At 57.3% G+C, this 18,423-nt stretch overlaps 1 protein-coding gene across 29 annotated transcripts in view; it reads left to right on the top strand.

Annotated features, from left to right (window-relative positions):
• The window catches only part of ATRNL1 (attractin like 1), a 721,691-nt gene that overhangs the window by 132,216 nt on the left and 571,052 nt on the right, over nt 1–18,423 (top strand). For all 29 annotated transcript variants that reach the window (XR_012754170.1, XR_012754182.1, XR_012754180.1 and 26 more), the window contains exons 11-15: nt 14,326–14,410; nt 15,212–15,426; nt 15,507–15,625; nt 15,878–16,010; nt 16,085–16,266. Coding sequence is in view for 1 of the 29 variants with exons in the window: in XM_075348149.1 (XP_075204264.1) it covers nt 14,326–14,410; nt 15,212–15,426; nt 15,507–15,625; nt 15,878–16,010; nt 16,085–16,266 (734 nt within the window). In the remaining 28 variants the exon portion in view is untranslated. The remainder of the gene's footprint in view (nt 1–14,325; nt 14,411–15,211; nt 15,427–15,506; nt 15,626–15,877; nt 16,011–16,084; nt 16,267–18,423) is intronic.

The raw sequence follows: 18,423 nt of genomic DNA, 5'->3' as shown, positions 1-18,423 counted from the left end.
CGCGGAGCGCCTACGCCGCCGCCGGACCCTCCCCCATTTTACAAGCGCGACTTTCATCCGGGAGCACAAAGCGGCCCGAATTGTTATGTTCACAGATGAAGCCACTTTACCTCCGCGCCATTGTGCCTGCGAAAAAAGTCCTTACATAGGACTGCAGCTGTTTACAAAATGAATCCGCCACCAGGAAGACGCTCAATGGGCGGATTCATTAGCCTTAATAAGTCGCCATCGCTTTCCTGATGAGGAGCGCGGCCGCAAGAAATAAAGAAAGAAATAAAGACCGCGGACTCCTCTTAAAGGAACAGTGTCGATTTATTCACAGCAAGGGCCTCACCTGGATGACGAGTGGAGGCTGCATGCTACACAAGCCCACCAGGGGGCACCACAATATACAATACAGGGCGCTGCCTATAGTGTGGGCTCAGGGGTCTGCTATCCCATCATCGCCCCCGATAGCGGCTGTATCCTCTGCAAAATCTGCTCCAAAAACTACCGTGAAAACTTCCAAATCAATTCTGTGCAAAACACTCAACTAAAAACTGAAAGCTTCTCCTAAAGTCCCTAAGTCTGCGAGCGCACGTCCCCCCCCCCAGACGAGCGGACGCCGCCCCCCCCCCCTCCAGACGAGCGCACGCCGCCCCCCCCTCCAGACGAGCGCACGCCGCCCCCCCCCTCCAGACGAGCGCACGCCGCCTCCCCCCCCCTCCAGACGAGCGCACGCCGCCCCCCCCCTCCAGACGAGCACACGCCGCACCCCCCCCCGGACGAGCGGACGCCGCCCCCCTCCCCCCAGACGAGCGGACGCTGCCCTCCCCCCAGACGAGCGCACGCCGCCCCCCTCCAGACGAGCGCGTGCCGCCCCCCCCCCCCCTCCAGACGAGCACACGCCCCCCCCCCCCTCCAGACGAGCGCACGCCGCCCCCCTCCAGACGAGCGCACGCCGCCCCCCTCCAGACGAGCACACGCCGCCCCCTCCCCTCCAGACGAGCACACGCCGCCGCCCCCCTCCAGACGAGCACACGCCGCCCCCCTCCCCTCCAGACGAGCGCACGCCGCCGCCCCCCTCCAGACGAGCGCACGCCGCCCCCCCCTCCAGATGAGCGCACGACGCCCCCCCCCTCCAGATGAGCGCACGCCGTCCCCCCCCCTCCAGATGAGCGCACGCCGCCCCCCCTGCAGACGAGTGTCCGCTGTGTGGACACCTGCAGAATTTTCCGCAGCCACAAATACCGCACCATGGACACAGCACTCTTCATGTCCCATAGTGTAACATGGGGAGTGTGTGTAGTTGCTAGAACCTGCAGATTTATCTGGAAAAATCTAGAAAATCCACGTTTTTTCCACGGCAAAATCCGCAGATAATTTCTACCACATAGCCTGAGGCAGATATATCCGCAGGTATGTCCGCAGGTTTCCCGCAGCAGCTCCCCGGAATCGGCAGCTATACATAGCTGCGGAATAGCTGCGGTAAACCTGCGGACATTCGTGCGACTTACCTGCGGATGTCCCGGCCTCTATCTCCATAGCGGAGAGGCGTGATTTCCGCAGGAATAATTCACATGCAGTTATGTGCGGCTGCGGGACATCCACAGCATATTCTGCAGCCGCACATTCCACAGCATGGACACAGCACTCCCCATGTCCCATAGGATAACATAGGGAGTGTCTGTACTTGCTGGAAAATCCAGATAAATCTGCAGGAGCAAGCTGCCGTGGGCACATAGCCTTAATCTGCTGGAAACAAGGTGCGCAATGATTTAGATGAGAACATTTTCTTTTCTGCCTGTAACCCTATGTCTCGCTCCGGCCTCGCTCCGGTCGTGCACTCGCTCCGGCCTCGCTCCGGTCGTGCACTCGCTCCGGCCTCGCTCCGGTCGTGCACTCGCTCCGGCCTCGCTCGGGTCGTGCACTCGCTCCGGCCTCGCTCGGGTCGTGCACTCGCTCCGGCCTCGCTCGGGTCGTGCACTCGCTCCGGCCTCGCTCGGGTCGTGCACTCGCTCTGGCCTCGCTCCGGTCGTGCACTCGCTCCGGCCTCGCTCCGGTCGTGCACTCGCTCCGGCCTCGCTCCGGTCGTGCACTCGCTCCGGCCTCGCTCCGGTCGTGGACTCGCTCCGGCCTCGCTCGGGTCGTGCACTCGCTCCGGCCTCGCTCGGGTCGTGCACTCGCTCCGGCCTCGCTCGGGTCGTGCACTCGCTCCGGCCTCGCTCGGGTCGTGCACTCGCTCCGGCCTCGCTCGGGTCGTGCACTCGCTCCGGCCTCGCTCCGGTCGTGCACTCGCTCCGGCCTCGCTCCGGTCGTGGACTCGCTCCGGCCTCGCTCGGGTCGTTGCACTCGCTCCGGCCTCGCTCGGGTCGTGCACTCGCTCCGGCCTCGCTCGGGTCGTGCACTCGCTCCGGCCTCGCTCCGGTCGTTAACACGCTCCGGCCTCGCCCCGGTCGTGCACTCGCTCCGGTCGTGGACTCGCTCCAGTCGTGCACTCGCTCCGACCTAGCTCCGGTCGTGCACTCGCTGCGGCCTCGCTCCGGTCGTGCACTCGCTGCGGCCTCGCTCCGGTCGTGCACTCGCTGCGGCCTCGCTCCGGTCGTGCACTCGCTGCGGCCTCGCTCCGGTCGTGCACTCGCTGCGGCCTCGCTCCGGTCGTGCACTCGCTGCCGCCTCGCTCCGGTCGTGCACTCGCTGCGGCCTCGCTCCGGTCGTGCACTCGCTGCGGCCTCGCTCCGGTCGTGCACTCGCTGCGGCCTCGCTCCGGTCGTGCACTCGCTGCCGCCTCGCTCCGGTCTCAGGCCATACTTCTTGGTTTGTTCTTTGCAGTTTGTTCCATATAACGTTCTGTTCATTGACGCCTCTTCTTTATGTAATATGGAGAGCGGGCGCCGGCTTACAGCTCTCATGGCCGTTTTTTCAGCAGAATTCCTCGAGCGCCGCGCCATATTGATCCACCTCATATTATAATTAAACATTAAATCCTGACTTATTTCAATCCTGCATCAGAAGCAGCCGACTCCGGTCGTGCACTCGGTCCGGCCTCGCTCCCGGTCGTGCACTCGCTCCCGGTCGTGGACTCGCTCCGGCCTCGCTCCGGTCGTGGACTCGCTCCGGCCTCGCTCCGGTCGTGCACTCGCTCCGGTCGTGCACTCGCTCCGGCCTCGCTCCGGTCGTGCACTCGCTCCGGCCTCGCTCCGGTCGTGCACTCGCTCCGGCCGTGACTCGCTCCGGCCTCGCTCCGGTCGTGCACTCGCTCCGGCCTCGCTCCGGTCGTGCACTCGCTCCGGCCTCGCTCCGGTCGTGCACTCGCTGCGGCCTCGCTCCGGTCGTGCACTCGCTGCGGCCTCGCTCCGGTCGTGCACTCGCTGCGGCCTCGCTCCGGTCGTGCACTCGCTGCGGCCTCGCTCCGGTCGTGCACTCGCTGCGGCCTCGCTCCGGTCGTGCACTCGCTCCGGCCTCGCTCCGGTCGTGCACTCGCTGCGGCCTCGCTCCGGTCGTGCACTCGCTGCGGCCTCGCTCCGGTCGTGCACTCGCTGCGGCCTCGCTCCGGTCGTGCACTCGCTCCGGCCTTGCTCCGGTCTTGCACTCGCTCCTGCCTCGCCCGGTCGTGCACTCGCTCCGGTCGTGGACTCACTCCGGCCTCGCTCCGATCGTGCACTCGCTCCGGTCGTGCACTCGCTCCGGTCGTGCACTCGCTCCGGTCGTGCACTCGCTGCGGCCTCGCTCCGGTCGTGCACTCGATGCCGGACCGCTGCGGCTCGCTCGGTCGTGCACTCGCTGCGGCCTCGCTCCGGTCGTGCACTCGCTGCGGCCTCGCTCCGGTCGTGCACTCGCTGCGGCCTCGCTCCGGTCTCAGGCCATACTTCTTGTTTGTTCTTTGCAGTTTGTTCCATATAACGTTCTCTTCATTGACGCGTCTTCTTTATGTAATATGGAGAGCGGGCGCCGGCTTCACAGCTCTCAAGGCCGTTTTTACAGCAGAATTTCTCGAGCGCCGCGCCATATTGATCCACCTCATATTATAATTAAACATCAAATCCTGACTTATTTCAATACTGCATCAGAAGCAGCCGACTCCGGGCCGTGTTTATTAGATGGGAATTTTTCTTCCAGAAAAACCACGTCAAACAACTGTGTGTGAAGCCGCCTAAGGGTCCGTTCACACTGCGCAGAAGTGCGGATTGCGCAGAAGTGCGGATTGCGCAGAAGTGCGGAGGATTATCCGTCTGGATAACGCAGACTCGTGGATGTAACACCCCGGGGCGTGGAGACTTCTGCCACAGTCGTGTCAGGAAGATATTCCCGGTCCTAGCAGTTATAGACCTTGCGCTGTCCCTTTAAGAACAATCTCTGCCATTGTGACATTGGACGGAGGCGTCGGCGGAGCGCGAGTAACGCTGAGTGTTCTGTGCGGTGGAGAGCGGCCAGCAGGAACATCACCGCAGCAGATGTCGCTCTCAGGCCGACAGGTGCCGACTGCCAGGAACATTCTCATCCGGAGAGATTGATTGATGCACAAGGTGAAAACAAACCAGGTCACAGCCCGGGTGATCGCAGAAAAGAGCGCGGCGTGTGCAGCGGAGGTCAACGCCATCACCGGAGACGACAGAAGTACCGCAACCTGGTGCAGCAGAGGTCACCGCCATCACCGGAGACAACAGAAGTACCGCAGCCTGGTGCAGCAGAGGTCACCGCCATCACTGGAAACGACAGAAGTACCGCAACCTGGTGCAGCAGAGGTCACCGCCATCACTGGAAACGACATATAGATGTACCGCAACCTGGTGCAGCAGAGGTCACCGCCATCACCGAGACGACAGGCGTACTGCAGCTGGTGCAGCAGAGGTCACCGCCATCACTGGAAACGACATAGATGTACCGCAACCTGGTGCAGCAGAGGTCACCGCCATCACTGGAAACGACATAGATGTACCGCAGCCTGGTGCAGCAGAGGTCACCGCCATCACTGAAACGACATAGATGTACCGCAGCCTGGTGCAGCAGAGGTCACCGTCATCACTGAAACGACATATAGATGTACGCAGCCTGGTGCAGCGGAGGTCACCGCCATCACCTGAGATGACAGAAGTATGGCAGCCTGGTGCAGCGGAGGTCACCGCCATCACCGGAGACAACAAAAGTACCGCAGCCTGGTGCAGCAGAGGTCACCGCCATCACCGGAGACGACATATAGATGTACCGCAGCCTGGTGCAGCAGAGGTCACCGCCATCACCGGAGACGACATATAGATGTACCGCAGCCTGGTGCAGCAGAGGTTACCGCCATCACCGGAGACGACAGAAGTACGGCAGCCTGGTGCAGCAGAGGTCACCGCCATCACCGTAGACGACATATAGATGTACCGCAGCCTGGTGCAGCGGAGGTCACCGCCATCACCGGAGACGACATATAGATGTACCGCAGCCTGGTGCAGCAGAGGTTACCGCCATCACCGGAGACGACAGAAGTACGGCAGCCTGGTGCAGCAGAGGTCACCGCCATCACCGGAGACGACAGATAGATGTACCGCAGCCTGGTGCAGCAGAGGTCACCGCCATCACCGGAGATGACAGGCGTACCGCAGCCTGGTGCAGCAGAGGTCACCGCCATCACCGGAGATGACAGATAGAAGTACCGCAGCCTGGTGCAGCCACACGGTGCCTTGTACTCCACTCACATCCAGAGCTGCACATCCCGCTAATGGACCAGTCATTATTATACTGACAGATACTTCATTACAAGACTGAGATTTATCGTACTCCACTCACATCCAGAGCTGCGCTCACAATTCTGCTGACTGTTGCTTGGAATCTATCAGAACTTTTGCTAAAAAATGCAAACGTCACATCAGAGCGACTGAACAATGACTACACGTCCCGGGGATGGGGGGGGGGGGGCGCGACTCAGGCCTGTGAGGAGGGCGAGTGCAGGGGATTTGCAGCTCCGGCTGTGACTTTAGTGTCCGGATTGGTGGCTGGATGTGCGTTACCCTGCAGAGCTGACATTTGCTCATCACTTCGTCTTCGTCTGCGCTTGTAAAGTATTTTACAAGTGTTTTGGGGCAGGAACGGAGCAATGAACGCGGCTGATTCCTCATTAGTAAGAACGACGCGCGCCGGGAAAAGCTGGAAATCACCGGAGATTTATCCCCCGAGAAAAACGGACTGAGCGACACACTAGCTACCGGCAGTCCTATGTAACACCCGATGTAATATAGTAGATGTCACCTGCAGTCCTATGTAACACCTGATGTAATGTAGTAGATGTCACCTGCAGGCCTATGTAACACCCGATGTAATGTAGTAGATGTCACCTGCAGTCCTATGTAACACCTGATGTAATGTAGTAGATGTCACCTGCAGTCCTATGTAACACCTGATGTCACCTGCAGTCCTATGTAACACCTGATGTAATGTAGTAGATGTCACCTGCAGTCCTATGTAACACCTGATGTAATGTAGTAGATGTCACCTGCAGTCCTATGTAACACCTGATGTAATGTAGTAGATGTCACCTGCAGTCCTATGTAACACCCGATGTAATGTAGTAGATGTCACCTGCAGTCCTATGTAACACCACAGATAGAGATATCTCTGAGTACAGATAATGTAGTAATGTATCTGCAGTCCTATGTAACACCACAAAAGAATAACCGAGAAATGTAAATCCCCTCAGTATCTGGTGACCGCCCATCTCCTCCGTCCTCAGTATTCGGTGACCGCCCGTCTCCTCCGTCCTCAGTATTCGGTGACCGCCCGTCTCCTCCGTCCTCAGTATTCGGTGACCGCCCGTCTCCTCCGTCCTCAGTATTCGGTGACCGCTCGTCTCCCTCATCCTCAGTATTCGGTGACCGCCCGTCTCCCTCATCCTCAGTATTCGGGGACCGCCCGTCTCCTCCGTCCTCAGTATTCAGTGACCGCCCGTCTCCTCCGTCCTCAGTATTTGGGGACCGCCCGTCTCCTCGGTTCTGTATTCTTGGTGTCGTGTGTTGTCTCCCCCTCGGTTCTGTTTTTCTAAGTTTTTACACTCTTTAGCCCCTCTCCCGGCTCCTCATCTCTGGCAGCAGCCAGCGTCCTCACCCCGCGACCCTCGCTGCTGTTGCCGCTGTGATGGGGACCTTCTCCGATATCACACAATCAACAAATTGTGTGATATCGGATTTATTCCAAGCAAGTCAGAAGGTCCATAAAATAATCCAACATACAGAGGGTAAAGTAGTCCAGTAATGGCATAAATGTCCTGGGGATCAGTCACACTCCTCCCAGCAGTCCTCCAGGGTTTCTCACAGTCTCTCTGGGGTGTTGGCCGCAGCCTCAGCTTCTCCCTCAGAGGATGAATCTTCCTTCTTCTCTCTTGTAATTCTCACCCAGAATCACTAATCCCCCAGGTAAGCAGAGAGTTTAGGTGGATCCCAGACCCCCTCCCCCAGATGTAGGGACAGAAACACTGCAGGGGGTGATTACCTACAGACAATACAATGTACACACAAGCAATACAGAGAATAGACAGTGAACCTCGCCTAAAATAAAAACCTACACAGCATGATACACAGTACACCGTATCCCACCATCACACCGCCATTACTCTGACCTTTTCCATTGGTGTCTGCGGGAACATTGGCTTCAGGAGTTATTAATCTCCGGCGCTCAGTATTCAGGGGCTGATTGCATTGAAATAGAAGTGTGGCTCGCGGTCACATCCAGCAGATTGTCAGGTGCGGCGCCATCTGTTATTGTGAAGTAACCTGCAGCAAGGATATGTGCCCATGGATGGCAGGTGACACACCCAGCGGACACCGCGCTCACACCCCGCGCTCACACCCCGCGCTCGCACCCCGCGCTCACACCCCGCGCTCACACCCCGCGGACACCGCGCTCACACCCCGCACTCACACCCCGCGGACACCGCGCTCACACCCCGCGCTCACACCGCGCTCACACCCCACGGACACCGCGCTCACACCCCGCGCTCACACCGCGCTCACACCCCGCGGACACCGCGCTCACACCCCACCGATCGCCACTATTTAGTGGACCTGATACAGTTACAATGTAAAGTTCAGATAAATCTTTTTAATAAACCTTGTGTTTCAGCTCCTCATCGTTTTCATCCGCTCTGCTTGCTGTCAGTGAATGGAGCTTACGGCCTTGGTATTGGCACAATTGTCTGAAAATCATCTGCGAGATAAATGCTTTACACTCTGCGCTGAGACATTGTAACGAGCAGCACAGGAGGCGGCTGTGTGCAGCTCACACCCTCCTCACCGTTCATTTTCAGCTTTTCTTCTGGGGCTTTTCTGCGGTGAGAACTGAATATCTGGGTATCACCATTATCCAGAGGTCATAGGACGACACCCCGTCCTTCCCCTGCAGCCCCCTCACAGGCACTGAGAAGCTGCAGCTGCATCCCCCCTCCTTCTCACAGGCACTGAGAAGCTGCAGCTGCATCCCCTCTCCTCCTCACAGGCACTGAGAAGCTGCAGCTGCATCCCCCTCCTCCTCACAGGCACTGAGAAGCTGCAGCTGCATCCCCCTCCTCCTCACAGGCACTGAGAAGCTGCAGCTGCATCCCCCTCCTCCTCACAGGCACTGAGAAGCTGCAGCTGCATCCCCCTCCTCCTCACAGGCACTGAGAAGCTGCAGCTGCATCCCCCTCCTCCTCACAGGCACTGAGAAGCTGCAGCCGCATCCCCCTCCTCCTCACAGGCACTGAGAAGCTGCAGCTGCATCCCCCTCCTCCTCACAGGCACTGAGAAGCTGCAGCTGCATCCCCTCTCCTCCTCACAGGCACTGAGAAGCTGCAGCTGCATCCCCTCTCCTCCTCACAGGCACTGAGAAGCTGCAGCTGCATCCCCCTCCTCCTCACAGGCACTGAGAAGCTGCAGCTGCATCCCCCTCCTCCTCACAGGCACTGAGAAGCTGCAGCTGCATCCCCCTCCTTCTCACAGGCACTGAGAAGCTGCAGCTGCATCCCCTCTCCTCCTCACAGGCACTGAGAAGCTGCAGCTGCATCCCCTCTCCTCCTCACAGGCACTGAGAAGCTGCAGCTGCATCCCCCTCCTCCTCACAGGCACTGAGAAGCTGCAGCTGCATCCCCCTCCTCCTCACAGGCACTGAGAAGCTGCAGCTGCATCACCCTCCTCCTCACAGGCACTGAGAAGCTGCAGCTGCATCCCCCCCCCTCCTCACAGGCACTGAGAAGCTGCAGCTGCATCCCCCCCTCCTCACAGGCACGGAGAAGCTGCAGCTGCATCCCCCCCTCCTCCTCACAGGCACTGAGAAGCTGCAGCTGCATCCCCCCCTCCTCCTCACAGGCACTGAGAAGCTGCAGCTGCATCCCCCTCCTCCTCACAGGCACTGAGACGCTGCAGCTGCATCCCCCTCCTCCTCACAGGCACTGAGAAGCTGCAGCTGCATCCCCCCCTCCTCCTCACAGGCACTGAGAAGCTGCAGCTGCATCCCCCTCCTCCTCACAGGCACGGAGAAGCTGCAGCTGCATCCCCCCTCCTCCTCACAGGCACGGAGAAGCTGCAGCTGCATCCCCCCTCCTCCTCACAGGCACTGAGAAGCTGCAGCTGCATCCCCCCTCCTCACAGGCACGGAGAAGCTGCATCTGCATCCCCCCCTCCTCCTCACAGGCACTGAGAAGCTGCAGCTGCATCCCCCCTCCTCCTCACAGGCACTGAGAAGCTGCAGCTGCATCCCCCCCTCCTCCTCACAGGCACTGAGAAGCTGCATCTGCATCCCCCCCCTCCTCCTCACAGGCACTGAGAAGCTGCAGCTGCATCCCCCCTCCTCACAGGCACGGAGAAGCTGCATCTGCATCCCCCCCTCCTCCTCACAGGCACTGAGAAGCTGCAGCTGCATCCCCCTCCTCCTCACAGGCACTGAGAAGCTGCAGCTGCATCCCACCCTCCTCCTCACAGGCACTGAGAAGCTGCAGCTGCATCCCCCCCTCCTCCTCACAGGCACTGAGAAGCTGCAGCTGCATCCCCCCCCTCCTCACAGGCACTGAGAAGCTGCAGCTGCATCCCCCCTCCTCCTCACAGGCACTGAGAAGCTGCAGCTGCATCCCCTCTCCTCGTCACAGGCACTGAGAAGCTGCAGCTGCATCCCCCTCCTCCTCACAGGCACTGAGAAGCTGCAGCTGCATCCCCCCTCCTCCTCACAGGCACTGAGATGCTGTAGCTGCATCCCCCTCCTCCTCACAGGCACTGAGAAGCTGCAGCTGCATCCCCCTCCTCCTCACAGGCACTGAGAAGATGCAGCTGCATCCCCCTCCTCCTCACAGGCACTGAGAAGCTGCAGCTGCATCCCCCTCCTCCTCACAGGCACTGAGAAGCTGCAGCTGCATCCCCCCTCCTCCTCACAGGCACTGAGAAGCTGCAGCTGCATCCCCCCTCCTCCTCACAGGCACTGAGAAGCTGCAGCTGCATCCCCCCTCCTCCTCACAGGCACTGAGACGCTGCAGCTGCATCCCCCCCTCCTCCTCACAGGCATTGAGAAGCTGCAGCTGCATCCCCCCCCCTTCCTCCTCACAGGCACTGAGAAGCTGCAGCTGTATCCCCCCTCCTCACAGGCACGGAGAAGCTGCAGCTGCATCCCCCCTCCTCCTCACAGGCACTGAGAAGCTGCAGCTGCATCCCCCCTCCTCACAGGCACTGAGAAGCTGCAGCTGCATCCCCCTCCTCCTCACAGGCACTGAGAAGCTGCAGCTGCATCCCCCCTCCTCCTCACAGGCACTGAGACGCTGCAGCTGCATCCCCCTCCTCCTCACAGGCACTGAGAAGCCGCAGCTGCATCCCCCCTCCTCCTCACAGGCACTGAGAAGCCGCAGCTGCATCCCCCCTCCTCCTCACAGGCACTGAGAAGCTGCAGCTGCATCCCTCCTCCACCTCACAGGCACTGAGAAGCTGCAGCTGCATCCCCCCCTCCTCCTCACAGGCACTGAGAAGCTGCAGATGCATCCCCCCTCCTCCTCACAGGCACTGAGAAGCTGCAGCTGCATCCCCCCCTCCTCCTCACAGGCACTGAGAAGCTGCAGCTGCATCCCCCTCCTCCTCACAGGCACTGAGAAGCTGCAGCTGCATCCCCCCTCCTCCTCACAGGCACTGAGAAGCTGCAGCTGCATCCCCCTCCTCCTCACAGGCACTGAGATGCTGCAGCTGCATCCCCCTCCTCCTCACAGGCACTGAGAAGCTGCAGCTGCATCCCCCTCCTCCTCACAGGCACTGAGAAGCTGCAGCTGTATCCCCCTCCTCCTCACAGGCACTGAGAAGCTGCAGCTGCATCCCCCCTCCTCCTCACAGGCACTGAGACGCTGCAGCTGCATCCCCCCTCCTCCTCACAGGCACTGAGAAGCTGCAGCTGCATCCCCCTCCTCCTCACAGGCACTGAGAAGCTGCAGCTGCATCCCCCTCCTCCTCACAGGCACGGAGAAGCTGCAGCTGCATCCCCCCTCCTCCTCACAGGCACTGAGAAGCTGCAGCTGCATCCCCCCTCCTCACAGGCACGGAGAAGCTGCATCTGCATCCCCCCCTCCTCCTCACAGGCACTGAGAAGCTGCAGCTGCATCCCCTCTCCTCCTCACAGGCACTGAGAAGCTGCAGCTGCATCCCCTCTCCTCCTCACAGGCACTGAGAAGCTGCAGCTGCATCCCCCCTCCTCCTCACAGGCACTGAGAAGCTGCAGCTGCATCCCCCTCCTCCTCACAGGCACTGAGAAGCTGCAGCTGCATCCTCCCTCCTCCTCACAGGCACGGAGAAGCTGCAGCTGCATCCCCCCCCTCCTCCTCACAGGCACTGAGACGCTGCAGCTGCATCCCCCTCCTCCTCACAGGCACTGAGAAGCTGCAGCTGCATCCCTCCTCCTCCTCACAGGCACTGAGAAGCTGCATCCCCTCTCCTCCTCACAGGCACTGAGAAGCTGCATCCCCTCTCCTCCTCACAGGCACTGAGAAGCTGCAGCTGCATCCCCCTTCTCCTCACAGGCACTGAGACGCTGCAGCTGCATCCCCCTCCTCCTCACAGGCACTGAGAAGCTGCAGCTGCATCCTCCCTCCTCCTCACAGGCACTGAGGAGCTGCAGCTGCATCCCCCTCCTCCTCACAGGCACTGAGGAGCTGCAGCTGCATCCTCCCTCCTCCTCACAGGCACTGAGAAGCTGCAGCTGCATCCCCCTCCTCCTCACAGGCACTGAGACGCTGCAGCTGCATCCCCCTCCTCCTCACAGGCACTGAGAAGCTGCAGCTGCATCCCCCTCCTCCTCACAGGCACTGAGAAGCTGCAGCTGCATCCCCCTCCTCCCCTCCATCTACTCCTTTACACCACACAGATCTCTGGGCAGATGATTTCCTCACCTGTGTGATTTCCATGTGGTAATCCGGGATGTCTGGTAATCCGGCTCAGGTCCGGTTATTGCCGGATTAGGGGGATCTCGTAGATCTTGTGTCTGTGCAGGGAATCCCGGGGACGCTGCGGACAATGGTCACAGATTGATACAATGTGGCTGATTAGTCGCGTTCTCACCCCGAGAACTTTCATTAGTTCTTAACATTAATGGACTTTAAATGAAGATAAAACTTCTATTTATAAAACGATTCCGCGAAATCAGAGAAAGAAGAGCGGTGAGGACCGCGAGGTAAGTGCCACCGCCGACCACCGCTGAATAATGGACTGTGATGAGAGAGAATTGCATCTTCAAAGACTATTAATCCTTTCATGTCTGTGGGTCACGAGGGCGAGAATCGGCTGCCTGTGATGTCTGCGGCACCGGGACCGGGGGAGGGGGGGTATACCTGAGTAACGTGATGCCAACCGACCCCGCCGCACAGCCCTGTATGTGCCCCGCTGCTGGGGCCGCCATGATGGATCTCATATGGTATAGACATGGGGCCCATGTGTTATCAGAGAGCAATAGACTGTACTCACCTGTCCTACAGTCTCCTCCCCAGTAATGGCTGATAACAGGGAGTAATAGACTGTACTCACCTGTCCTACAGTCTCCTCCCCAGTAATGGCTGATAACAGGGAGTAATAGACTGTACTCACCTGTCCTACAGTCTCCTCCCCAGTAATGGCTGATAACAGGGAGTAATAGATTGTAGTCACCTGTCCTACAGTCTCCTCCCCAGTAATGGCTGATAACAGGGAGTAATAGATTGTAGTCACCTGTCCTACAGTCTCCTCCCCAGTAATGGCTGATAACAGGGAGCAATAGATTGTACTCACCTGTCCTACAGTCTCCTCCCCAGTAATGGCTGATAACAGGGAGTAATAGATTGTACTCACCTTTCCTACAGTCTCCTCCCCAGTAATGGCTGATAACAGGGAGTAATAGATTGTATTCACTTGTAATGAAGACAGAGTACTCAGAGCTGCACTCACTATTCTGCTGTTTACATCGTGTCTTATCCTCCAGTCACCTCCAGAGCTGCAGTCACTATTCTGCTGTTACATCGTGTCTTATCCTCCAGTCATCTCCAGAGCTGCAGTCACTATTCTGCTGTTACATCGTGTCTTATCCTCCAGTCACCTCCAGAGCTACAGTCACTATTCTGCTGTTTACATTCTGTCTTATCCTCCAATCACCTCCAGAGCTGCAGTCACTATTCTGCTGTTACATCGTGTCTTATCCTCCAGTCACCTCCAGAGCTGCAGTCACTATTCTGCTGTTACATCGTGTCTTATCCTCCAGTCACCTCCAGAGCTACAGTCACTATTCTGCTGTTTACATTCTGTCTTATCCTCCAATCACCTCCAGAGCTGCACTCACTATTCTGCTGTTACATCGTGTCTTATCCTCCAGTCACCTCCAGAGCTGCAGTCACTATTCTGCTGTTACATCGTGTCTTATCCTCCAGTCACCTCCAGAGCTACAGTCACTATTCTGCTGTTTACATTCTGTCTTATCCTCCAATCACCTCCAGAGCTGCACTCACTATTCTGCTGTTACATCGTGTCTTATCCTCCAGTCACCTCCAGAGCTGCAGTCACTATTCTGCTGTTACATCGTGTCTTATCCTCCAGTCACCTCCAGAGCTACAGTCACTATTCTGCTGTTTACATTCTGTCTTATCCTCCAATCACCTCCAGAGCTGCACTCACTATTCTGCTGTTACACTTACCCTGCCTGGAAAAGCTGGGTAACACCCGCTGGCAGGGGCCGTGTCCTAATGGACAGCGCAGTGGGTCCAGTTCTGTCAGATTCTTCTTGTCCCTGCCTCTCTCCCCCCGGCTCTCGGTTGCAGGGTGGATCTGCGGTTCTTGTGGGTTCGGGCCGCACCGCCCGCCGCTCGCAGTCTGTACGAGTCAGTGCTCATCTCTTCTTTTTCCTCCTCAGTTTGTGACGAGTGGAAAGTTCTGCAGAAGCCGAATCTGCACCGAGATGTCAACCGCTTTGGCCACTCCGCTGTCGTCAGTAACGGGTGAGAGATCTCGTTTCACATACAAATAAAGGGAGATTGCCGTTCCTTTAACTGTAAAGAATCCTCCTATCAGATGTTACTTTATTGTGCGCTGCAGAGTGATATCCAACCCTTTATGAATGCAGCTACAGTGTAACATCCACAGGTTACTGCTCTTACAGAAAAGAATCCTTCAACCAATAAAGGTGAAATTGAAGCTACCTGTGACCTCCATGTCACCTGTAAGGTTTTCTGAGTTCAGCTATGAGACATAATGCAATAAAGTGATCCCAAAGAAGCCATGACCACTATTCTGGGACTGTAAAGAAGCCATCCCTAACATGACCGTCCTTCTGGGTGTATTCGTGTTATCTGAGGTTGATTCTTTATGTAGTGAATGTCTATATAGAGAATCTGCTGATATTGTTTCTTTGATTTACTGCTCTTACAGTAAAGAATCCTTTTTTTCGATCACATTTAGTATTTGCCTCGCTGCTGGCCGTTGCTGTGACCTTCACATATTTATCAGCTCCGTCTTTCTACCTCTAGATCTTGTACAGTCTAAAACTTTAAGGCTTTGTTCATCTTTTTGTAACAGTAAAGAATCCTTCCCCGATGATGAAATACACTTAGACATTTCTCTTCACTGTAAGGTCCTTGACTTTGCTCTTTTATCATAGTCGGGGAAGTAATACCCACACGTTACTATTTGTACAATATAGTTACTGCTTTTACTGTAAAGAATCCTTTCCAGAGATGAAGCTTTCTGTTTCTGAGTCCACCTCGTAATGGCGGCTGATTTATTATTTTTTCCTCCGTCAGGTCCATGTACATATTCGGCGGATTCTCCAGCGTCCTCCTGAACGACATCTTGGTGTATAAGCCCCCGAGCTGCGAGGCTTTCTACACCCAGGAGCTGTGCACCAGCGCGGTACAGGGCATCAGCTGTGTGTGGGAGCGCGGCCATTGTGTGTCGTGGGAGAGCGCGCACGCCGGCAGCAGCAGCCTGTCCCGCACCCACTGCCCCGACAAATCTGGTGAGCCGCGCATTCACAGCACCGTCCGTCACGTTCCGTGGCGTCATGAGATAAAACGTCCCGTCTCATTCCCTCCGCAGCGCCAGCAGATGACCGCTGCTACAAGAACACGGACTGCGCCAGCTGCACCGCCAACACCAACGGCTGCCAGTGGTGCGACGACAAGAAGTGCATGTCCCTGAGCAGCAACTGCACCATGGTGAGGGTCCCGGGGGGTCCGCTGCTGTTCAGACCGGTCACATGGGTCAGCGGCCTGCAGTGTGCATGCTGGGAGTTGTAGTTCTGCTACATTTGTGGAGCTGCAGGTTGGATCCCTCTGTTAGATGATTGCTGGCGCCCGTGTTACATGCACGGCAGGTGCAGATTGTCCCTCTATAATGGCATTGCCACATTGCTCGCAGTTATCAGCCGTCTTCTGACTGATTGCTTCTCTGGTTGCTCTTTTTTCCAGTCTGTGAAGAATTATGTGAAATGTTATGTGAGGAACGAGCAGATCTGCAATAAGCTGACGAGCTGCAAAAGCTGCTCCCTCAACCTGAACTGCCAGTGGGACCAGCGGCAGCAGGAGTGCCAGGCTCTGCCCGGTGAGTGCCCCCACATGTGACCCCGGACCCCCAAACACTGAGCAGGAGGCGCTGACTCTGTCCTCTCATCACAGCTCATCTCTGCGGAGAAGGATGGAGCCACGTGGGAGACGCCTGTCTGCGCATCAACTCCAGCCGCGACAGCTACGACAACGCCAGGGTGTACTGCCACAACCTGAGCGGCAGCCTCGCCTCACTCACCACCCCAAAAGAGGTGGACTTCGTACTGGACGAAATGCAGAAGTATACTGTGCAGGTGAGAAACCCCCATCCCCACCCCTGTCCTCCTCCTCCAGACTACCCTATTCTACTCCTCCCTCCTCCGGACCCCTCTGTCATCCTCCTCCCTCCGGACTCCTCTGTCCTCCTCCTCCTCCTCCTCCTCCTCCTCCTCCTCCAGACTCCACTGTCATTCTCCCTCTGAACCCCTCTGTCCTCCTCCTCCAGACTACCCTATTCTACTCCTCCCTCCTCCAGACCGCTCTGTTCTCCTCCCTCCTCCAGGCTCCTCTGTCCTCCTCCTCCCTCCAGACTCCTCTGTCCTCCTCCTCCCTCCAGGCTCCTCTGTCCTCCTCCTCCCTCCAGGCTCCTCTGTCCTCCTCCTCCCTCCAGGCTCCTCTGTCCTCCTCCTCCCTCCAGGCTCCTCTGTCCTCCTCCTCCCTCCAGGCTCCTCTGTCCTCCTCCTCCCTCCAGGCTCCTCTGTCCTCCTCCTCCCTCCAGGCTCCTCTGTCCTCCTCCTCCCTCCAGGCTCCTCTGTCCTCCTCCTCCCTCCAGGCTCCTCTGTTCTCCTCCTCCCTCCAGGCTTCTCTGTTCTCCTCCTCCCTCCAGGCTCCTCTGTCCTCTTCCTCACCCCTCCTGTTTGCTGGTTGTAACTGACTTTTGTCTATGGTACATGAGCACAATAAATGCTGTAATCTCCCGTCTTTGATGCGCTGCGCTCCGTTGTGTACATTTTCGTGTCTCGTCTTCATAGTAGTCTCGTTTCCTTACTCTCTGATGTTTCATGTGACCGTCTGACAAGGGAACGTAACTGTCAGCAAGGATCGTCTTGTTGAGCGCTGTGCGTGGCTTGGAACCTGTTTGCGCCCCCAGCCCTCTTCTGGAAGTCTTTCTACCCACTGATAAGCTTATATGCAGGAGACACTGAGCAGATAATAAGGGGGGGCTTGGCCATGTTCCCTACAATCTCCTCCATGTGAGGCCGTCTGTATTAATCACGATATTTCAGACACTTCTGCTGCACAATCTCATTCCAACCCTGATACTGGTACCACAGGGGTCAGTATTGGACCCTCTTCTTTTTTTTACTTATTTATTATTGCCTTTGTAGGGGCATAGAGAGTAGAATTTCAATATTTTCAGATGATACTAAACTCTGCAGGGTAATCAAGACAGCGGATAATGTGATATTACAGAGGGATTTGTGTAGGCTGGAGGCTTGGGCTAAGAAATGATAATTGATTGTTAATGTGGATAAATGTAAGGCCATGCACTCGGGTAGAGAAATCAAAATTTACAATTATGCCCTTAATTATAAAATACTGTGTAAAACTGTCACTGTATGGGTGAACGGCAAACTCCACTTTTCTGCAGATTCTTTCCTGTAACAGCAGTGAGGCTGGAACCCTCTGCACCGTGATGTTGAGGTTGATTCATTACTGATATGTGAGAGATTTCTGGATGCCTTTCTTGAGAATATATTACTGGTTATGGGCAGTAGATTCTGTGATGGACGATGATCCGGGGACCTCGCCTGATGCCGGAGTCAGGAGGGACGTTTTCTACTAATGTGGCGCTTTCTCTCTGCCTCATGGGGGCGCAGGGGAAGGGTATATGGACAGCTGCACTCCCGGGTGTAGGACCCCTTTAACCTTTCCTGCAGAAGTTTATGGAGACGGATGTGGATCCCTCCAGGTCTTATGACAAATGCACCATGAAATGTAGAGGTGTCCAGGTCCTGTGCCCAGCGGACGGGCACGGTGCCCCGGCGCAGCAGAGGAGGAGGGTCCCTGAGCCGCCATTAATAACACCCGTTCTGTCCCTATAAATGATTCATGGACGCGTCTGTCCTCCTGATCTTTTGGCCGCTGATCTCTGACTGTGACTGAAGAGCAGCTGCCGGGTCAGGGGCGGCGGAGGACGATCAGTAAAAGTCGTAACGCACAGTTTACAACCGCAGCAAATGGACGTCGTTATCCGCAGCCGCACGCTGTGACCAATCAGCACGCCCGTTCCAGAAATCATCTATATGTGGCGCCAGCGAGCGACACGTCCGTCTGGATGATGGCAGGCCGCCCCGAGATGTCAGACAGTATTCAATATTCTGCTGTCCTGTAGTGTCATAGTAGGATGTTTGCCTATCAGGAGTCTGGGAAAGCTGGGTGACCTCCATTATTACTGCCGTTACAGCACA

Source organism: Anomaloglossus baeobatrachus, chromosome 5, assembly GCF_048569485.1.
Source record: "Anomaloglossus baeobatrachus isolate aAnoBae1 chromosome 5, aAnoBae1.hap1, whole genome shotgun sequence".
Taxonomy (NCBI): Eukaryota; Metazoa; Chordata; class Amphibia; order Anura; family Aromobatidae; genus Anomaloglossus; species Anomaloglossus baeobatrachus.
The sequence above is the reverse complement of the archived record's forward strand: the minus strand, read 5'-3'. Positions and strand labels throughout refer to the sequence as shown.